We start from the raw sequence: 18703 nt of genomic DNA, 5'->3' as shown, positions 1-18703 counted from the left end.
AATGATGAGTAGTTCACTTGCTGGTGGTGGCCGATGTGTTCTTGCCTAAAGCCTCTCTCGCTTGTTTTTACTAAAGATTCTAGATCACCTGTACTCCACACACAGAGACGTGTACAAAGCTCTCCCTCGCCCTCCATTTGGTAAATCCGACCACAACTATATCCTCCTGATTCCTGCTTACAAGCCAAAATAAAGCAGGAAGCACCAGTGACTCGGTATATAAAAAGTGGTCAAATGAAGCAGATGCTAAACTACAGGACTGTTTTGCTTTCACAGACTGGAACATGTTCCAGGATTCTTCCGACGGCATTGAGGAGTACACCACATCAGTCACTGGCTTTATCAATAAGTGCATTGAGGACATCGTCCCCACAGTGACTGTACGTACATACCCCAACCAGAAGCCATGGATAACAGGCAACATTCGCACTGAGCTAAAGGGTAGAGCTGCTGCTTTAAAGATGCGGGACTCTAACCCGGAAGCTTACAAGAAATCCTGCTATGCCCTGCGACGAACCATCAAACAGGCAAAGAGTCAATACAAGTTTAAGATTGAATCATACATCACCGACTCCATGTATGAGAGCATCAGCTGTTCCGGACGACTGTGTGATCACGCTCTCTGTAGCCGACGTGAGTAAGACCTTTGAACAGGTCAACATACACAAGGCTGCGGGGCCAGACGGATTACCAGGACGTGTGCACCGGGCATGTGCTGACCAACTGGCAGGTGTCTTCACTGACATTATCAACATGTCCCTGATTGAGTCTGTAATGCCAACATGTTTCAAGCAGACCACCGTAGTCCCTGTGCTCAAGAACACAAAGGCAGCCTGCCTAAATGACTACAGACCAGTATAGCACTCACATCCATGAAGTGCTTTGAAAGGTTTGTAATGGCTCACATCAACACCATCATCCCAGAAACCCTAGACCCACTCCAATTTGCATACCTCCCAAACAGATCCACAGATGATGCAATCTCTATTGCACTCCACACTGCCCTTTCCCACCTGGACAAAAGGAACACTTACGTGAGAATGCTATTCATTGACTACAGCTCAGTGTTCAACACCATAGTACCCTCAAAGCTCATCAATAAGCTAAGGATCCTGGGACTAAACACCTCCCACTGAAACTGGATCCTGGACTTCCTGATGGGCCGTCCCCAGGTGGTGAGGGTAGGTAGCAACACATCTGCCACGCTGATCCTCAACACTGGAGCTCCACAGGGGTGCGTGCTCAGTCCCCTCCTGTACTCCCTGTTCACCCACGACTGCATGGCCAGGCACGACTCCAACACCATCATTAAGTTTGCAGACGACACAACAGTGGTAGGCCTGATCACCGACCAGACAGCCTATAGGGAATAGGTCAGAGACCTGGCCGTGTGGTACCAGAATAACAACCTATCCCTCAACGTAACCAAGACGAAGGAGCTGATTGTGGTCTACAGGAAAAAGAGCACGCCCCCATTCTCATCGACGGGGCTGTAGTGGAGCAGGTTGAGAGCTTCAAGTTACTTGGTGTCCACATCAACAACAAACTAGAATGGTCCAAACACACCAAGACAGTCGTGAAGAGGGCACGACAAAGCTTATTCCCCCTCAGGAAACTAAAAAGATGTGGCATGGGTCCTGAGATCCTCAAAAGGCTCTCCAGCTGCAACATCAAGAGCATCACTGCCTGGAACGGCAATTGCTCGGCCTCGGACCGCAAAGCACTACAGAGGGTCGTGCGTACGGCCCAGTACATCACTGGTGCTAAGCTGCCTGCTATCCAGGACCGCTACACCAGGCAGTGTCAGAGGAAGGCCCTAAAAATTGTCAATGACCCCAGCCACCCCAGTCATAGACTGTTCTCTCTGCTAACGCATGGCAAGCGGTACCGGAGTGCCAAGTCTAGGACAAAAAGACTTCAACAGTTTTTACCCCCAAGCCATAAGACTCCTGAACAGGTATTTGCATTGTGTGCCCCCACCCCTCTTTTTACGCTGCTGCTACTACTACTACTCTCTGTTTATCATATATGCATAGTCACTTTAACTATACATTCATGTACATACTACCTAAATTGGGCCAACCAACAGGTGCTACCGCACATTGGCTAATCTGCATTGTGTCCCGCTACTGCTACTCTCTGTTCATCATATATGCATAGTCACTTCAACCATATACCTACTACCTCAATCAGCCTGACTAACCAGTGTCTGTATATAGCCTCGCTACTGTATAGCCTGTCTTTTTACTCTTTTTATTTCTTTACTTACCTATTGTTCACCTAACACCTTTTTTGCACTATTGGTTAGAGCCTGTAAGTAAGCATGTCACTGTAAGGTCTACACACCTGTTGTAGTCGGCGCAAGTGACAAATAAACTGATTTGATTTGACTTTATTTTAAAGTTGATCAAATATTCTGGTAGCCTACTAGCCCACTTCACGCGGATATGACTCTACGGAAAGAAATGATGAAGTACAACGCAGGAGAGATGAGGTGCAGGCTCATATCTACAGAATTGGAGCAGAGAGAGATCATGTAAAAAGTTAATCTTGTTCTAGTTTGGTGCAGTGGCAATTTTAGCATGTACATCTTGGTGGGGCAAACAAACAAAAATTGGAGGGATGCGTGCCAGCAAAGCAACAACACAGCACGAAACAATACATTACTTGCACTATAACGGTGACAAACGGTGCCCACAAACTGTTAAGAGGTAAAGACAGTTTCAGGTTGGATATTCGACAGATATACGCCTGTAGTTTTCTTTACGTCCACCAACAGCAGTTAGGGACCGTCAACAGTGACAATTCACATTTTTCAAATTTCAATAGCTCTTTAACCATTACTCCAAACACTTTCAAAACTGGTTGTAGCTAACCCGATGGCATAGACACACATTGCACACCCTTTAGATTGTCCATTTATACCTCACATGGTTTTACACAAATGTTTCAAAATGTAGATTTGTTTTAAATGTATAGCGACAGAATTCAGAACATGGGCCGTTCTTACATAAGCAGACAATGAAAGCTCTTACAATATTTGATGATTACGTTTCTCTACAACAGGTTATAGGCAAACAAGCACATACTGGCCACGTACAATGTGTTTACAATACCGCGTTGGTGAAAATAGACCAATTTAATGGATGAGGCACATGGGCTACTAACAGCTTACTACACAACATACACTTAGTATTACTTTAGCTACAGTATAATGTTACATATCTCTCTGGCATCATATATACATTTATGAAGCAGGATTTAGGACATTTATGGACTCACATCGTGATGTGCTTAAACAGGAAAGTGGCGCGGCGGTCCTTCTTGGGCACATTTTGTCATCAAAGAGAAAGATGAGTTGAATGTCCGTTCAAATCGTATTTTCCCGGTCGAAGCTCGTTTGTCCGGAGTTCTCAGTTGTCTTGAACTCACAGCTAGCCACTGATTCCTTCCCAAACCACCCATTGTTGAATTTGCGATTTCCAACTTGTTGTGTAATGTTTACGTCCAATAGCCGATGAGCACCGAGACGCTTACCTCTAATTTCTCTTCATATGACAAGGATTTGATTGTCGATTTGAGTCATGGTGACGACTGAAAGTACGATGTTGACATGATCAGTCCAATCAAAGTGTCAAGTGTACTCCCTCTCCGGACTCTAGATCATCAGGCTGCTGATTATCCCGCACAACGGTCACCATCGCCTCGCCTCATGACACTCACCTGGACTCCACACCTCCTTTATTATCTTCCCTATATCTGTCACTCCTCTTGGTTCATTCCTCTGGTGGTATTGATGCTGTTTTCGTGTCGATGCATTGTTTGTGGTTCGTGTTCTTTGTTTGTTTTATTTATTTATTAAAACACTCACTCCCTGAACTTGCTTCCCGGCTCTCAGCGCACTCGTTACACAAAGCGACTGTATATATAACGTGATTTGATGTCATTCTATCTGTGGCAGAACCCAAGGGGCAAAAACGTTCTAGCTCTAACCTTAGAATTGGGGATGACCTACTGTCCCATGAGTGACAGAAAACTTAGCCAATCCGGTGCAACGCTCTGTATTTTCTGCTTGCTAGCCCCACCACCACCACAGAAAGCACTGAGCTAGGCTCAAACACCTGCTTTTCGGAGGTGCCTTACTCAAGAAAGCAAAAAAGAGACCATGTTTGTATGCTGCTTTAACTCATTTACACTTATTTTTTATATTTTTTACATGGTTTGCTAACTGATATGTTACACGTATTAATGCCAAAATAACAAGCAAAACAGGCAAGCCCCCACAATAAAAATAAATACATATATAGAGAATATATTTTACCTAAAGGTGTGGGGATCCAAACAGGTGGGGCCCCGCCACTGGTTCTGTGAGAGATACAGGCGCGCTTCTCACACAGCTATGTCCATGCATTGGTCTCAAACAGGTTAAACTGATCACGTTTACATACACACCGATATCCCATTATAATTATTTTTGTCGTTTATCCCATAATTATTTTTGTCGTTGACATATGTTGTAACACATGTAAGCATATCCCGTAATAAACCGAAAAGGCATGGATCCCAGTTATGAGAAACCCGGATAAAATGCCTGGGATATGCTGATTTTAGATGGGATATGCTACTGTGGCATGTAACATTTTATCCCGTTTACTGTTGTTTTTCGCGGTCTGCACGGGCTCACTTTCGCATATCATTGGTGTATAAATATTGTATCATTTTACTGCAATAAATGCACAATTCTGCATGAGTTAATAGTATAGGTTATTACACAGTGTTACACGTGAGAGGTTATACGCCTACAGTCAGTGTCCAGATTTCAGGAATATTCTGTTTATTCATGACTGCAGGGATACTCCAGAGCGGGATATCAAAAGTGCATGATGTGAACCGATGTGAAATGGCTAGCTAGTTAGCGGGGTGCGCGCTAATAGCGTTTCAATTGGTGACGTCATCGTTCTGAGCTCTTGAAGTAGTTGCTCCCCTTGCACTGTACGGGCCGCGGCTTTTGTGGGGCGATGGATAACGATGCTTCGTGTGCTGTTGTGTGCAGAGGGTCCCTGGTTCGAGCCCGGATTGGGGCGAGGAGAGGGACGGAAGCTAAACTGTTTCATATGTAAACATCTAGCTAGTTAACTACTATCCGGAATACTTTCTCACGGTATGCTTAAAAAAAAGAAGATGTATGAATTAACTTTGATCGCTTTTATTAACATTTTTACATTGCAAAAAGTAAAACTTATATTTCATGCCATGAGCGGTACCGGATCCGGACAAGTAGGATCCGGAACGAAACAGTTCAAAACGGTGAGGTGCTGGTGTGGTGCCGAAAATCTCCCCCCTGACAAAATGCTCCCTCCCTTCGCGTTGTTCCTTGCTGCGACTTGCTTGCTACTGTAGTTGAGAGTCTGCTTTTCACTCCTTTGTCTATTTAGCCTACATTTCACTGATCTTAGTAGCAGAAAGCATTTTTGTCTGCAGTTTTCGGTTTTGCTATTTGTTTCAAGTGTATGTGGCGATTCTAGCTTGTATGGCGCCCTGTGCGTACCCCGGCAAGGTCGGCTACTCATGTCGCCCGTACCTAAATCCGCTACTGATTTGTATTAGTCTATAAATAAATATCTCACATGTCTTATTCGACTAGTATTTTTGAAAGTGCAAGGATAAAAATTCAGCCATAGTTGTTCTGAAATGTTTATTGCTTGCCAGCATTTTACTCCCTCCTCTATGTTTAATATAACACACATACATGAATTATTAATTTCGGTTGTCTATGTGAAGTTTGTTCTATAGAAAGTATTTTACTCTGATGTGTGCCACAGAAAGTATTTGACTCTAGCCACAAAATTTAAGAAATTAGAGGGGGGATTCTGGCAGGGGGGAGATGATCCGGCTAAAATTCAATGAAGCACGGACTATAACCCACTACAGCAGAGTTTGCGCGGTCCTCGGGACTCCAAGGGCTGCACGTTTTTTGCACCAACACTTCACACTTGATTCAAATGATCAATGCTTGATGATTAGTTGATTATTTGAATCAGCTCAGTAGTGCTAGGGGCAAAAACCAAAACGTGCACACCTTGGGGTCTCGAGGACCGAGCTTGGGAAACCCTGCAGTAACTCCTAACACACGAAAATATCCGGAGCTCGGACTTGTAAAATATTTGTCAAACATAGCAAAGCTAAACGGATCAAATAAAAAACATGTGCCAGTGTTATCGAATTGCAAAAAATCCTCACTGGAGATGCCGGGGATTGAACCCGGGGCCTCATACATGCAAAGCATGCGCTCTACCACTGAGCTACATCCCCATCCCTGCGATATGATGCGGATAAACCAGTACACTACAGTTATGCCACAATACGAAATTAATTACAAAATATGAATTAAGTGCATATTTATTTGCCCGCAGACGGATTTATGGTCGTTAAATACGTTTTAATTAGGGTAAACATAATTGTTGCTCTGTCGGCATAGTATTTAGTTGCTACTAGGTCTACAAGGCTATACTATATATTTCCCGGTAATGGTAGTGACTGCAGTAGCTACAACTATTACTAATGGTAGTGGTAGTAACGTTAATGAACAGTAATAGGGCTGTCATAGGCCTGCTAACATTAACCCAATCTAAAATGATCTTCATAACAAATGTCCACTGACTACTAGGTGACAGGTCAAACACCAACGTGACACAGCAGATATGAGAGAACAAAAATAAAACACTCATATGACAGCCTTTGACATTAGGACAGGGGCGGGACATCTGAGTCTAATCAGAGAGAGGGACATGATGTTACGAGACTTTGAATAAACGGATCAATAAATTCTTAGAGCAATTTGAAGATATCACCTAGAGACTTTTTAAAGGGGAAGAAAATATTGTAGTAAGAGGGTCAGCCCAGCAAATATGCACAACCAACTGATCCAGTGTTTCGAGGGCTTTCTATTAAATTTGTGTTACATAAAGGATTTTTTTGAGCTCATTATTGGAGCAATCTTTTACCTTTTTGAGGCCCTTGTGCGTCTGTTCATCCAGCCACCCAGGAAGGACGTGGAAGGGGAAATAGTGTTGGTAACAGGGGCAGCCAATGGTATTGGCAAACTGATAGCCAAGGAGCTGGGTCGTCGTGGGGCTACCTTGGTCCTTTGGGACGTCGACTGGGAAGCTCTTGATGAGACAGCCAAGGAACTTCGCCAGATACTGGACATACGTGTCTATGCCTATGCTTGTGACTGCAGTCGACGGACTGAGGTGTATAAAGTTGCAGACATGGTAAGGTGGTTTGTTCTATGTTTGAATGAAAGCTGAGATAACTTTTAGGACAGTCAACTTTTTAAATGTGCACAATAATGTGTATAATAATGTGAACACTGTGTGTAATTGGTCATATTATGTTTAACAGGAGAAAAAGTACCTTATCCACCAAGCACTGTGTGTGATTTGATGTACACTTTGACTCACCTGCTGATTCAACAGGTAAAGAGGGAGGTGGGGGATGTTTCCATCTTGGTGAATAATGCAGGAGTAGTGACAGGAAAGTACACCTTCACAGAGGCCCCAGACAACCTGGTGGACAGAACACTGAGGGTCAATGTCGCTGCTCACTTCTGGGTAATTGAGCTTGTAATTTCTGGAGAGGCAAACAAAACTATTTAAACCTTATTTAAGAGTTGATCTGTATCCTGTATGATGATCCATACATTTCTCTCTGACATGAATCTGTACAGACATACAAGGCTTTCCTCCCTGCTATGATGTCCAGGAACCATGGGCATCTTGTGTGTGTGGCCTGTCATGGAGGACTGTTTGCTATGAACGGATTAGCAGGTGGGTGAATCTTCATGTGGGTCATTTACACTATTTGGAGTGAGCCCTGAAACACAACAATATTAGCTTCTATCCGTAGTGTTACTCCACAGAATGTAATAATAATTTTCTGACTTTGTTATAACATAAACATTTTTTGTTGACAGACTACTGTGCCAGCAAGTTTGCAGCTGTTGGATTTGCTGAATCCATTGCCTTAGAGATGCTTGTCCTCAAGAAGGAGGGGGTCAAAACTACTATAGTATGTCCTTACTTGATCAACACAACCATGTTTGGAGGATGTCAGACAAAGTAAGCTATCCCTATATGATTGCCCCCCCAGGTAACTAAAACCGGCAATAATGATACTAGTGTCATTTCTATCTTTTCCCTTCTTGTTTAGGTGGCCATCTTTTCTGCCCATCATGGACAAGAGGGATGCAGCAAAGATGATTGTGGATGCAATCCTGAGGGAGAAGATGTATTTACTGCTACCCTCCAGTCTGTACTTCCTCATGGCATTAAAAAGGTAGACATTAGTTCCATACCTCAGTCGTCTCTTTTCATTTTCCCAAGGCCTTTCTCTTGTATCAGAAGCTCAATGGTCAGTCACTGAATCCAGGGATTGATAGGCCACATTTAATGACACCTGTCGCAGAGGGATCATTTAAAGTTTTGAAGTCTCTACCACTGAGTTACTTTATAATAGTCACCTTATTGATCTCAAGTGCATTTTCTTTTGTTTCAGCTTCATGCCAGCCAAGTTGGGCATCATCTTGGTGAATTTCTTTGGAGGATTGGATTTAATGGATCGATTCAGGGGAGTCCCAGTGCCCATTCTGCCATACAAAAAGCCTCTGCGCCAAAGATACGACAGCATTGGTGAACCACAGAATGCAATAGTCTATCACAACTAGCTAATATAAGAAGAAAACTACTGCAGTATTGCATCTTTTAAGAGGACTTTGTAAAGGAGGTGTTGAATGGGGGTCAGGTAATTTGTCAAACAATCCATCATACATACAGATATTCATAAGTAAGTAAAGTGTACATTAGACTAGCCTACACACATTTCTTGAAATCACCAGAGGCAGGCAGGCAATGACACTGTATGCAAATAGCCTATTTTGAGAATGTTTATCAGAGCTAAATAAAAACATATCTTCACATTATTTCATGCTTTGATCTATTGTGTGAAGTGAATCAACAGAGCCAACTGAACAAACAGCATGTCTTAATTGCCATGATTCTGGGTGCCAGTCTTCAAAGGCGCAAAAGCCAGCCCTTTGAGATTGTCCCCTCCTTAAACGTGCTTACGCTCGTTTTTACGCTCTATGTAACCACGGCGAGGACGCTGAAAAAGTTCCACACTGCTAAGGCGGCGTGCTGAGCAGTGTGGATCCAACGTTCAGCCTTCGAAATACAACATTTCGACGCATTTAACGCTTTCTTTTGTTTGAAAATAACATAATTTGTCTTAGTTTTAACATAGTCAATTTTCAATTATTATTGTTATTTTTTGCTCTTGCATCCTCATTAGCATCTGACCAACGTGTTTCACGTGGGCAAGCATTGCGGAACTGAAGCATCCATCAGACCAAAAAGCTGATTATTGCTTTCCATAATTGAATCAAAAATTGCGTTCATTCTGCACAATTACAGTATTGACATTTTTTATTAAAAAAAAAATGGCAACCCTGATTTTAGAAGATGGGACCACCTTCAAGGGACGCCTTTTCGGGGCAAATGCGTCGGTGTCTGGTGAAGTTGGTAAGTCGTATTTTATGAGAAGGCAAATTGGCCCATTGATTCGCAACATCTGTATAACTAGCTCAGTTTAATATAATGATATAATCTTTTATATTCTGACTGATAGCTATAGGTTACCCACAAAGTCAAATTTTATAGCTAAAAGCAGCTCTTCACCCATCCGTCTTCGGTTCCGCGCGAAATGTTCGAGTTTCCCCTTTGGTGCGGTCTTTACAACGTGTCTTCCCATGCAGAACATACTATTTGACGAGTTGTCACGTGGTCCTTGTTTTTTCTTGCGCAATGATGTGACATTAAGATTGTATCCTGTATTTTAAACCTTTATTCAGAAATTTGAATTACACCCAACATTTAAGCAATTGTCTGAGAATGGTGCTGGACCATCTGACGTAAAAGAAAAGGGGACAGTTTGATGAAGATGTTTTAAATAAGGGTTAGAATCCATGCATGCCACATGATTGCGAAAATCACAGGGCCCTACCATGACCTATTGACTTCTTCCTTCAGCCCTATTTCGGTCTGTGGCGCAACTCGGTTTGACCTATTTATGAACATGTTTCGCCTATGCCCTATAAAGTATTGTAATGCTTATGTATCTAGCATCCATTTAGATTGTAAGATCCATTTCTCTCATTAGAATTACTGAACAATTGGTTAATTAGATGTTATGCTCCCCTACAAATTAAGTTTAGTTTAGCCAATAAGGCTTTTGCTGAAGTGCAAATGTCTAAAGTTCCAGTATCATCACCTTTCTCGTCACCTTTCTAAATGTGCCAATCCTGAAATGTAGCACTTTTCACTGATGTACACTTTGCTATGAAAACTGGAAAGTTGACATGATGATTCCAGATGATTGTTTGTTTTGCAGTGTTCCAGACAGGCATGGTGGGCTACCCAGAGGCCCTGACTGACCCGTCCTACAGGTGTCAGATTCTCACCCTCACCTACCCTCTGCAGGGCAACTATGGCATACCCCATGATGAGGAGGGTGACTTTGGACTCAGCAAGGTGGGTGGAGTTGGCTGTTGGGATGCTTCACAGAAGCGTCCCAACATAAATACTAGGTGGAGAAAATAAATATATTGACCCCAAGCGCCTGTTTGACTGTAATGTTCTATTCTGGTTTCCCCTCAGTGGTTTGAGTCTTCTAAGATCCACGCTGCAGCCCTCATCGTCGGAGAGGTCTCCCAGAACCCCAGCCACTGGAGCTCAGCCATGTCTCTGGACCAGTGGCTCAAAGAGCAGGGCATCCCCGGCCTAGAGGGTCAGTAGAGTTATCATTCGGTACATCCTGGTACTGGGTCAAATGTTGTCTGAATCGGTTTTGATGTGGTGCTGTTTGCAGTAGTGTCTACAATAGAGGTTGTAGTTGATGCGCTTGCTTTGATACTGTAGGAGTTGACACCCGCAGTCTGACCAAGAAGATCCGTGAGAAGGGAACCATGCTGGGGAAGCTTGTTGTGGACGGAACGTCGGAGGCCAACGTTCCATTTGACAACCCTGACCAGAGGAACCTGGTCAAGGAGGTGTCCATGAAGGTAAGGCAGTGCTGTTTTAAGTATTGTCCCGTCATACTTTTTGTGTGTGTGTTTAGATCCTAAAACGTCCTCAATGGAATGCCAGTGGTTTTGTGTGGATTACATAACGCTGATCACGTTCCAAGTCTGTGAAAAGTCGAATGTTTTGTCTCTCACCACAGTAGATAAGCAGAGGCTTATCAGAACTAATACGTGCCCTGTCTGTGTTGAGCAGGAGCCCCTGGTGTTCAACCCCAGTGGTACTGTCAGGATCACAGCAGTAGACTGTGGCATTAAGTACAACCAGATCCGCTGCCTGTGTCAGAGAGGGGCCTGTGTCACTGTGGTGCCCTGGGATCACCCACTGGACAGCACAGGTTAGTCACAGCACTGTGTTTCATATACGATTCACAGAGACACTGTACCATCACTCCCTGTTCCCTTGTTTTCCCTCTTCTCTCACCTGCCTTGATCTTTACCTTGGAGCTTCTGACCTGCAAAGTTGTGTTTCAGCCATTCAATTATGAAGTTCTATTGCATGTGCAATAGTTAGTATTGTAATATTTGTTGTGGCTATGCTGACGAAGATGTGGTCCTTTTCAGATTTTGATGGGCTATTCATAAGCAACGGCCCTGGGGACCCCCAGTTCTGTAAGGAGACCATAAACAACGTGAGGAAGGTGGTGTGTGTGGATAACCCCAAGCCTGTGTTTGGAATCTGCCTGGGCCACCAGCTTCTCTCCCTTGTCATCGGAGCAAAAACCTACAAAATGAAGTTTGTACAGAGTACTAAATCTTAGTTGTGATTGGTGTCACTCTCTCTCTGCCTCAGTTCTTAAGTTCTGCTTAGTTTCTTTGTTTTGCTTCAATGAGGACAGCCAGTGGTGCTGGCTATTGGTGCTGTTATTTGGCCACCTCCTCAATGTCAGTGCTTCCCAGGGCCCCTCTTTATTTATCTGGGAGCATTCTGGTGTGAAATGAGCTTTTCTGCTTAGCGCAGCAGTCTGGATGCAGCCTAGTGCATTGCTGAGGTGCTGGAAAGGCCTGGTTTGTTTTGGTAAGACTCCTGGGATTGTTACTTTGTTAGCGTTCTGTTTGTCCAAGGCCAGATGAGATGCCAGCTTCCTTTTGTCCCTCTGGAATGTTTGGCCATGCAGCTGTACAGTCAGTGGGTGGGAACAGAACAGTTCACCGGGTTAATAGTAAGACCTTTGCAGTGTTTGTGTCAAGTAAGGATTCTGTAGAATATAGGCCATTAAAGAATAGAATTAGACTAAAACAACTGTTTTTAGGTATGGAAATCGTGGCCATAACCAGCCCTGCATCCACAAGGGCACGGATCGCTGTTTCATCACATCTCAGAACCATGGCTTTGCTGTGGACCCTCTCACCCTGCCTCAGGGCTGGGATGTGCTCTTCACCAACGCCAATGACCAGACCAGTGAGGGCATTGTGCACAACACCAAACACCTATTCAGGTACAACTACAAACTCTTGTGCTGCTTCCAGCCTTTCAACTTGTTTCATTGGAAAAAATGGTAGTCAACTAAATGACCCTCCATGATACAGGAAGTTGATAACCAGATATTTTTTTACCTGTCATTTCAGTGTCCAGTTCCACCCAGAGCACATGGCAGGTCCCACTGACCTGGTCAGTCTGTTTGACGTGTTTCTGGACACGGTTAGAGACCACAAGGAGGGCAGGAGTGGCAAACCAGGTTAGATGTGCGTTCATCTCCTCAACCCTCCTTACATCTGTATTCCAATTATAGGCTATAGTAACGGCCCTCTCTCCCTCCCTGCAGTGAAGCAGAGACTGACGGAGCGCCTGACCTACCCTGGGTCTCCCAAGCCGGAAGAGTTTGTTCGGCCACGCAAGGTCCTGATCCTGGGCTCTGGGGGCCTCTCCATCGGACAGGCTGGGGAGTTTGATTACTCTGGCTCTCAGGTGAGACAAACTGCCAACACCAGTGAAGACTAACAGCAAATACAATGAGCTGTATAATTCAGTGTTGGTTCGCTCTAATTTAACAGTACTTGAACTAATCAGACAGTCGTCTATGTCCACCCCTCCAAGGCCATAAAAGCATTGAAGGAGGAGAACATTCAGACTGTGCTCATCAACCCCAACATCGCCACGGTTCAGACCTCCAAGGGACTGGCTGACAAGGTTTACTTCCTACCTCTCACCCCGGAGTACGTCACTGAGGTAAGGAAGGACATTGCTCCCTGCGCCGCCATCCAGTCATTTCAGATGAGTGCTCAGCAGAGCGTGTGCATTAAAACGCTCATATACTCAGAACTGATAGTAGAGGAGGAGCCAGTTTGTCCCACAAGTTGTCATTGATATTTGGTCATTCAGTCAATTACATTTACATTTACATTTAAGTCATTTAGCAGACGCTCTTATCCAGAGCGACTTACAAATTGGTGCATTCACCTTATGACATCCAGTGGAACAGTAGTGCATCTAAATCTTTTAAGGGGGGTGAGAGGGATTACTTTATCCTATCCTAGGTATTCCTTAAAGAGGTGGGGTTTCAGGTGTCTCCGGAAGGTGGTGATTGACTCCGCTGTCCTGGCGTCGTGAGGGAGTTTGTTTGCTTCAACTGGAAGCCAGTGGAGAGAGCGGAGGAGCGGGGTGACGTGAGAGAACTTGGGAAGGTTGAACACCAGACGGGCTGCGGCGTTCTGGATGAGTTGTAGGGGTTTAATGGCACAGGCAGGGAGCCCAGCCAACAGCGAGTTGCAGTAATCCAGACGGGAGATGACAAGTGCCTGGATTAGGACCTGCGCCGCTTCCTGTGTGAGGCAGGGTCGTACTCTGCGGATGTTGTAGAGCATGAACCTACAGGAACGGGCCACCGCCTTGATGTTAGTTGAGAACGACAGGGTATTGTCCAGGATCACGCCAAGGTTCTTAGCGCTCTGGGAGGAGGACACAATGGAGTTGTCAACCGTGATGGCGAGATCATGGAACGGGCAGTCCTTCCCCGGGAGGAAGAGCAGCTCCGTCTTGCCGAGGTTCAGCTTGATGTGGTGATCCGTCATCCACACTGATATGTCTGCCAGACATGCAGAGATGCGATTCGCCACCTGGTCATCAGAAGGGGGAAAGGAGAAGATTAATTGTGTGTCGTCTGCATAGCAATGATAGGAGAGACCATGTGAGGTTATGACAGAGCCAAGTGACTTGGTGTATAGCGAGAATAGGAGAGGGCCTAGAACAGAGCCCTGGGGGACACCAGTGGTGAGAGCACGTGGTGTGGAGACGGATTCTCGCCACGCCACCTGGTAGGAGCGACCTGTCAGGTAGGACGCAATCCAAGCGTGGGCCGCGCCGGAGATGCCCAACTCGGAGAGGGTGGAGAGGAGGATCTGATGGTTCACAGTATCGAAGGCAGCCGATAGGTCTAGAAGGATGAGAGCAGAGGAGAGAGAGTTAGCTTTAGCAGTGCGGAGCGCCTCCGTGATACAGAGAAGAGCAGTCTCAGTTGAATGACTAGTCTTGAAACCTGACTGATTTGGATCAAGAAGGTCATTCTGAGAGAGATAGCGGGAGAGCTGGCCAAGGACGGCACGTTCAAGAGTTTTGGAGAGAAAAGAAAGAAGGGATACTGGTCTGTAGTTGACATCGGAGGGATCGAGTGTAGGTTTTTTCAGAAGGGGTGCAACTCTCGCTCTCTTGAAGACGGAAGGGACGTAGCCAGCGGTCAGGGATGAGTTGATGAGCGAGGTGAGGTAAGGGAGAAGGTCTCCGGAAATGGTCTGGAGAAGAGAGGAGGGGATAGGGTCAAGCGGGCAGGTTGTTGGGCGGCCGGCTGTCACAAGACGCGAGATTTCATCTGGAGAGAGAGGGGAGAAAGAGGTCAGAGCACAGGGTAGGGCAGTGTGAGCAGAACCAGCGGTGTCGTTTGACTTAGCAAACGAGGATCGGGTGTCGTCGACCTTCTTTTCAAAATGGTGAGAACTGACCATCTGCCCAATTTCCTCTGTCCAGGTGATAAAGAATGAGCGTCCAGACGGGGTCCTCCTGACCTTCGGGGGGCAGACTGCTCTGAACTGTGGGGTGGAGCTGACCAAAAGAGGTGTCCTGGAGAAGTATGCGGTGCGTGTGCTGGGGACACCAGTGGCCTCCATCGAAATGACTGAGGACAGGAAGATCTTTGTGGAGAAGATGGAGGAGATCAGTGAACATGTGGCGCCCAGCGAGGCTGCTCTGTCTGTGGAGCAGGTAAGGAGAGGGGCTTGGGACAAATGTCTCACTCCCTCACACACACATTGACCCATACTGAAACTATACTATTATTTTCTTGATTGTCACTTTATTTGTGGATTAGAACCATCTTAATGTTTGACTACTGTGGGCTTTTGCTGTGTATTTTATTCTGTGTTGTAGGCGGTGGCGGCTGCAGAGCGTCTAGGCTACCCTGTCCTGGTGCGCTCTGCCTTTGCCCTGGGCGGACTGGGCTCTGGCTTCGCCAATAACAGTGAGGAGTTGACCTCTCTAGTGACCTCTGCCTTCGCCCACACCTCCCAGGTCCTAGTGGACAAGTCCCTGAAGGGCTGGAAGGAGATCGAGTATGAAGTGGTCAGAGACTCCTACGACAACTGTATTACCGTAAGTAGAGGGACGATACTATGCATTCGACTGCATTAAGGATAATTTTAAGAAAGTATATATTACTATGTAAGTACCATGTTATTATGCATTTGACTGTATTACAGCTATAGATTATACATTGTAGTTGTGTGAAGCCTCCTTATCAATGGAGACGCAAGATCGATTGTGATTAAAGTGTTGTGTGTGTGTGTGTTCATCTGTGCTGTAGGTATGTAACATGGAGAACATTGACCCTCTGGGTATCCACACTGGGGAGTCGATCGTGGTGGCGCCCAGTCAGACGCTCAACGACTACGAGTACAACATGTTGAGGGACACCGCCATCAAGGTCATCCGACACCTGGGCATCGTGGGAGAGTGTAACATCCAGTACGCCCTCAACCCAGAGTCTGAACAGGTAATAGTCCATACTGACATTGTGAATCATTTTCTGAGAGTTTATACTAGTGTTAAACCTCTGAAGCATGTTCTGATATTTTTACAATAATATTTATTCCGTATAGCAATCTAAATGGGTGTTTCTGTGCTCCAGTACTACATCATTGAGGTGAATGCCCGTCTGTCTCGGAGCTCAGCTCTGGCCAGTAAAGCTACAGGATATCCTCTGGCCTATGTGGCTGCCAAGCTGGGACTTGGCATCCCTCTACCTGTCCTCAAGTGAGTTTGGATTAAAGTCTGGTTAAGAATTTAATTTGTCGATTTATCTACTAATACCAAGGTTCTAACTGGTCATGGTAATGATTCTGCTCTTGTCCAGGAACTCTGTGACCAACCAGACCACGGCTAACTTTGAGCCCAGTCTGGACTACTGTGTGGTGAAGGTCCCTCGCTGGGATCTCAGCAAGTTCCTCCGTGTCAGCACCAAGATAGGCAGCTCCATGAAGAGCGTGGGTAAGAGGATGAGCACTGATGTGTTTATTAATCTGATTTGGGAGCAGCACAGTGCCTTATCTATAGAGGCAGATGATTCTACCACTTAGTGGCATTGCAGGTTTACACTAAGGAATTTGTTGATTAATCTACTTGTCTGACCTTGTAGGAGAGGTGATGGCAATCGGCCGCAGCTTTGAGGAAGCCTTCCAGAAGGCTCTACGGATGGTGGATGAGAACTGTGTGGGCTTTGACCACACCATCAAACCAGTGTCTGACGAGGTAAGCTCAGTCAGCACATTTTTCCCTCTTGGCTTCCTTTTTATGTGAACTGTTCAGACATGACGTTCCTTTGGTCTTACAGGAGCTGCAGACCCCGACGGACAAGCGTATCTTTGTGCTGGCGGCTGCTCTGAGGGCGGGCTACACAGTGGACCGCCTGTACGACCTGACCAAGATCGACCGCTGGTTTCTCCACAAGATGAAGAACATCGCGGACCATGAGAAGGTGCTGGAGTCGTACAACCAGGACGAGAGCGCCATGCCTCTGGAGGTGATGAGGAAAGCCAAGCAACTGGGCTTCTCAGACAAACAGATCGCCCTGGCTGTGCAGAGGTAAGGTACTGTGTTGTCAGAATGGTAGCCTGCTATTCGCACGCGTTTCAAAACATTAATAGTGGAGTCTGTTACATGAAGAAAATCTCATATAACCTATAAAAAGTGGGATCAAGATTGCTGTTGACAAAACTTGACTTGATTCTTCAGTGATTATACGATGGCGAGTCGGGACGCAGTTGGTCTCTGGGGGTCATGTTCTGTGTGTCTAGGTTCAGTTCCCTTAAGCATTGTGTTCTTCAGTTGATGACATCGAGGCATTTGTCTGAGAAGGGCTTGATTGGTTTGAAATGTCTGTTTTTTAAATTAACTTGTCTGACCTTTGACCCTGCAACTCTCTCCAGCACGGAGCTGGCGATGAGGAAGCTGCGACGTGATTGGTGCATCTTGCCGGTGGTGAAGCAGATCGACACTGTGGCAGCAGAGTGGCCAGCCCAGACCAACTACCTGTACCTGACCTATAACGGAACAGAGAGCGACCTGGGCTTCAGCGAGCCCCATGTAATGGTGATCGGCTCCGGCGTTTACCGCATTGGCAGCAGTGTGGAGTTTGACTGGTGTGCTGTGGGCTGCATCATGGAACTCAGGAAGGTATGACTATTTATACTTTTTACGCAAGAGATCTCATTATTATTATTATGTTGATAATGACATGATTTGCTGTCCCACCCCCCCAAGATGGGCTATAAAACCATCATGGTGAACTATAACCCAGAGACTGTCAGCACAGACTACGACATGTGTGACCGTCTCTACTTCGATGAGATCTCCTTTGAGGTAAGAATGCTCGGCTGATGGCATGGCCCTAACTCACTTTCTTTCAAACATTTTATTTTGTAGTATTTCTTCATACAATATATAGCAATCGCCAACATTCAAAGGTCCTAACTTACTTGATCTAATGCTTTTATCTCATAAACAAAGGACCTCAACATCTCCACACCCTATTTAATGCATGGTATTATGCATGAACATGTAGCTCCATTGTCTCTTCCCTTCCTCCAGGTTGTTATGGACATCTATGAGATGGAGAACCCAGAGGGAGTAATCCTGTCCATGGGGGGCCAGCTGCCCAACAACATCGCCATGTCCCTCCACAGGCAGCAGTGTCGCATCCTGGGCACCTCCCCGGAGTTCATCGACTCTGCTGAGAACAGGTTCAAGTTCTCCCGCATGCTGGACACCATCGGCATCAGCCAGCCCCTGTGGAAGGAACTCACAGCGATTGAGGTAAGCACAGAATGTTAAGTTCATGTTTTAAGTATCCCTGTATTTCTGTTATTGCGGGGCTATCACTCAGTCAAGAGTGCGCCTGCACAGGGAGTCTTGTTGTTGATGGACCTAGCCTTGAGTGTAATGGCTACCTGGTAGTGTGTTCATACGGTATAGTAAACTTTGTGAAACTGGAACCTTGTCGTTGTGTCATTTCTAATCTGTTTGAATTTCAAACCAGTAATGAAGATGCCTTTGTTGTTGATGAGCAATGCTGTTGTTTTGAT

The 18703-nt window shown here is 45.5% G+C and overlaps 2 protein-coding genes, 1 non-coding gene and 1 pseudogene across 5 annotated transcripts in view; 3 read left to right on the top strand and 1 right to left on the bottom strand.

Moving 5' to 3' along the window:
* Positions 1-6240: 6240 nt before the first annotated feature.
* On the bottom strand, positions 6241-6312 carry trnaa-ugc (transfer RNA alanine (anticodon UGC)). Its single transcript has one exon. It is a non-coding gene; the product is annotated as a tRNA-Ala (tRNA).
* A 293-nt stretch (positions 6313-6605) lies between these two features.
* Positions 6606-8980, top strand: si:dkey-221h15.4 (uncharacterized protein LOC563950 homolog). Its single transcript, XM_029631443.2, has 6 exons — positions 6606-7274; positions 7479-7613; positions 7730-7829; positions 7976-8120; positions 8212-8337; positions 8557-8980. The coding sequence occupies exons 1-6, from the start codon at positions 6909-6911 to the stop codon at positions 8723-8725; spliced, it is 1041 nt and encodes a 346-aa protein (XP_029487303.1). The 5' UTR covers positions 6606-6908; the 3' UTR covers positions 8726-8980.
* Positions 8981-9163: 183 nt separating this feature from the next.
* Positions 9164-18703, top strand: part of LOC115107794 (multifunctional protein CAD-like) — a 28876-nt gene continuing 19336 nt past the window's right edge. For 2 of the 3 annotated variants that reach the window (XM_029631442.2, XM_029631440.2), the window contains exons 1-20: positions 9164-9578; positions 10447-10586; positions 10713-10842; positions 10974-11116; positions 11331-11472; positions 11699-11870; positions 12388-12573; positions 12704-12813; positions 12901-13043; positions 13173-13304; positions 15096-15329; positions 15495-15716; positions 15928-16116; positions 16252-16376; positions 16477-16610; positions 16759-16871; positions 16954-17204; positions 17549-17795; positions 17883-17981; positions 18210-18434. In XM_029631442.2, coding sequence (XP_029487302.2) covers positions 9497-9578; positions 10447-10586; positions 10713-10842; positions 10974-11116; positions 11331-11472; positions 11699-11870; positions 12388-12573; positions 12704-12813; positions 12901-13043; positions 13173-13304; positions 15096-15329; positions 15495-15716; positions 15928-16116; positions 16252-16376; positions 16477-16610; positions 16759-16871; positions 16954-17204; positions 17549-17795; positions 17883-17981; positions 18210-18434 — 3219 coding nt within the window. In that variant the 5' untranslated portion in view covers positions 9164-9496. The remainder of the gene's footprint in view (positions 9579-10446; positions 10587-10712; positions 10843-10973; positions 11117-11330; positions 11473-11698; positions 11871-12387; positions 12574-12703; positions 12814-12900; positions 13044-13172; positions 13305-15095; positions 15330-15494; positions 15717-15927; positions 16117-16251; positions 16377-16476; positions 16611-16758; positions 16872-16953; positions 17205-17548; positions 17796-17882; positions 17982-18209; positions 18435-18703) is intronic. The other variant, XM_029631441.2, reaches the window with a different exon arrangement.
* On the top strand, positions 17349-17478 carry LOC115108798 (small nucleolar RNA SNORD15; annotated as a pseudogene).

Source organism: Oncorhynchus nerka, linkage group LG24, assembly GCF_034236695.1.
Source record: "Oncorhynchus nerka isolate Pitt River linkage group LG24, Oner_Uvic_2.0, whole genome shotgun sequence".
Taxonomy (NCBI): Eukaryota; Metazoa; Chordata; class Actinopteri; order Salmoniformes; family Salmonidae; genus Oncorhynchus; species Oncorhynchus nerka.
The sequence above is the reverse complement of the archived record's forward strand: the minus strand, read 5'-3'. Positions and strand labels throughout refer to the sequence as shown.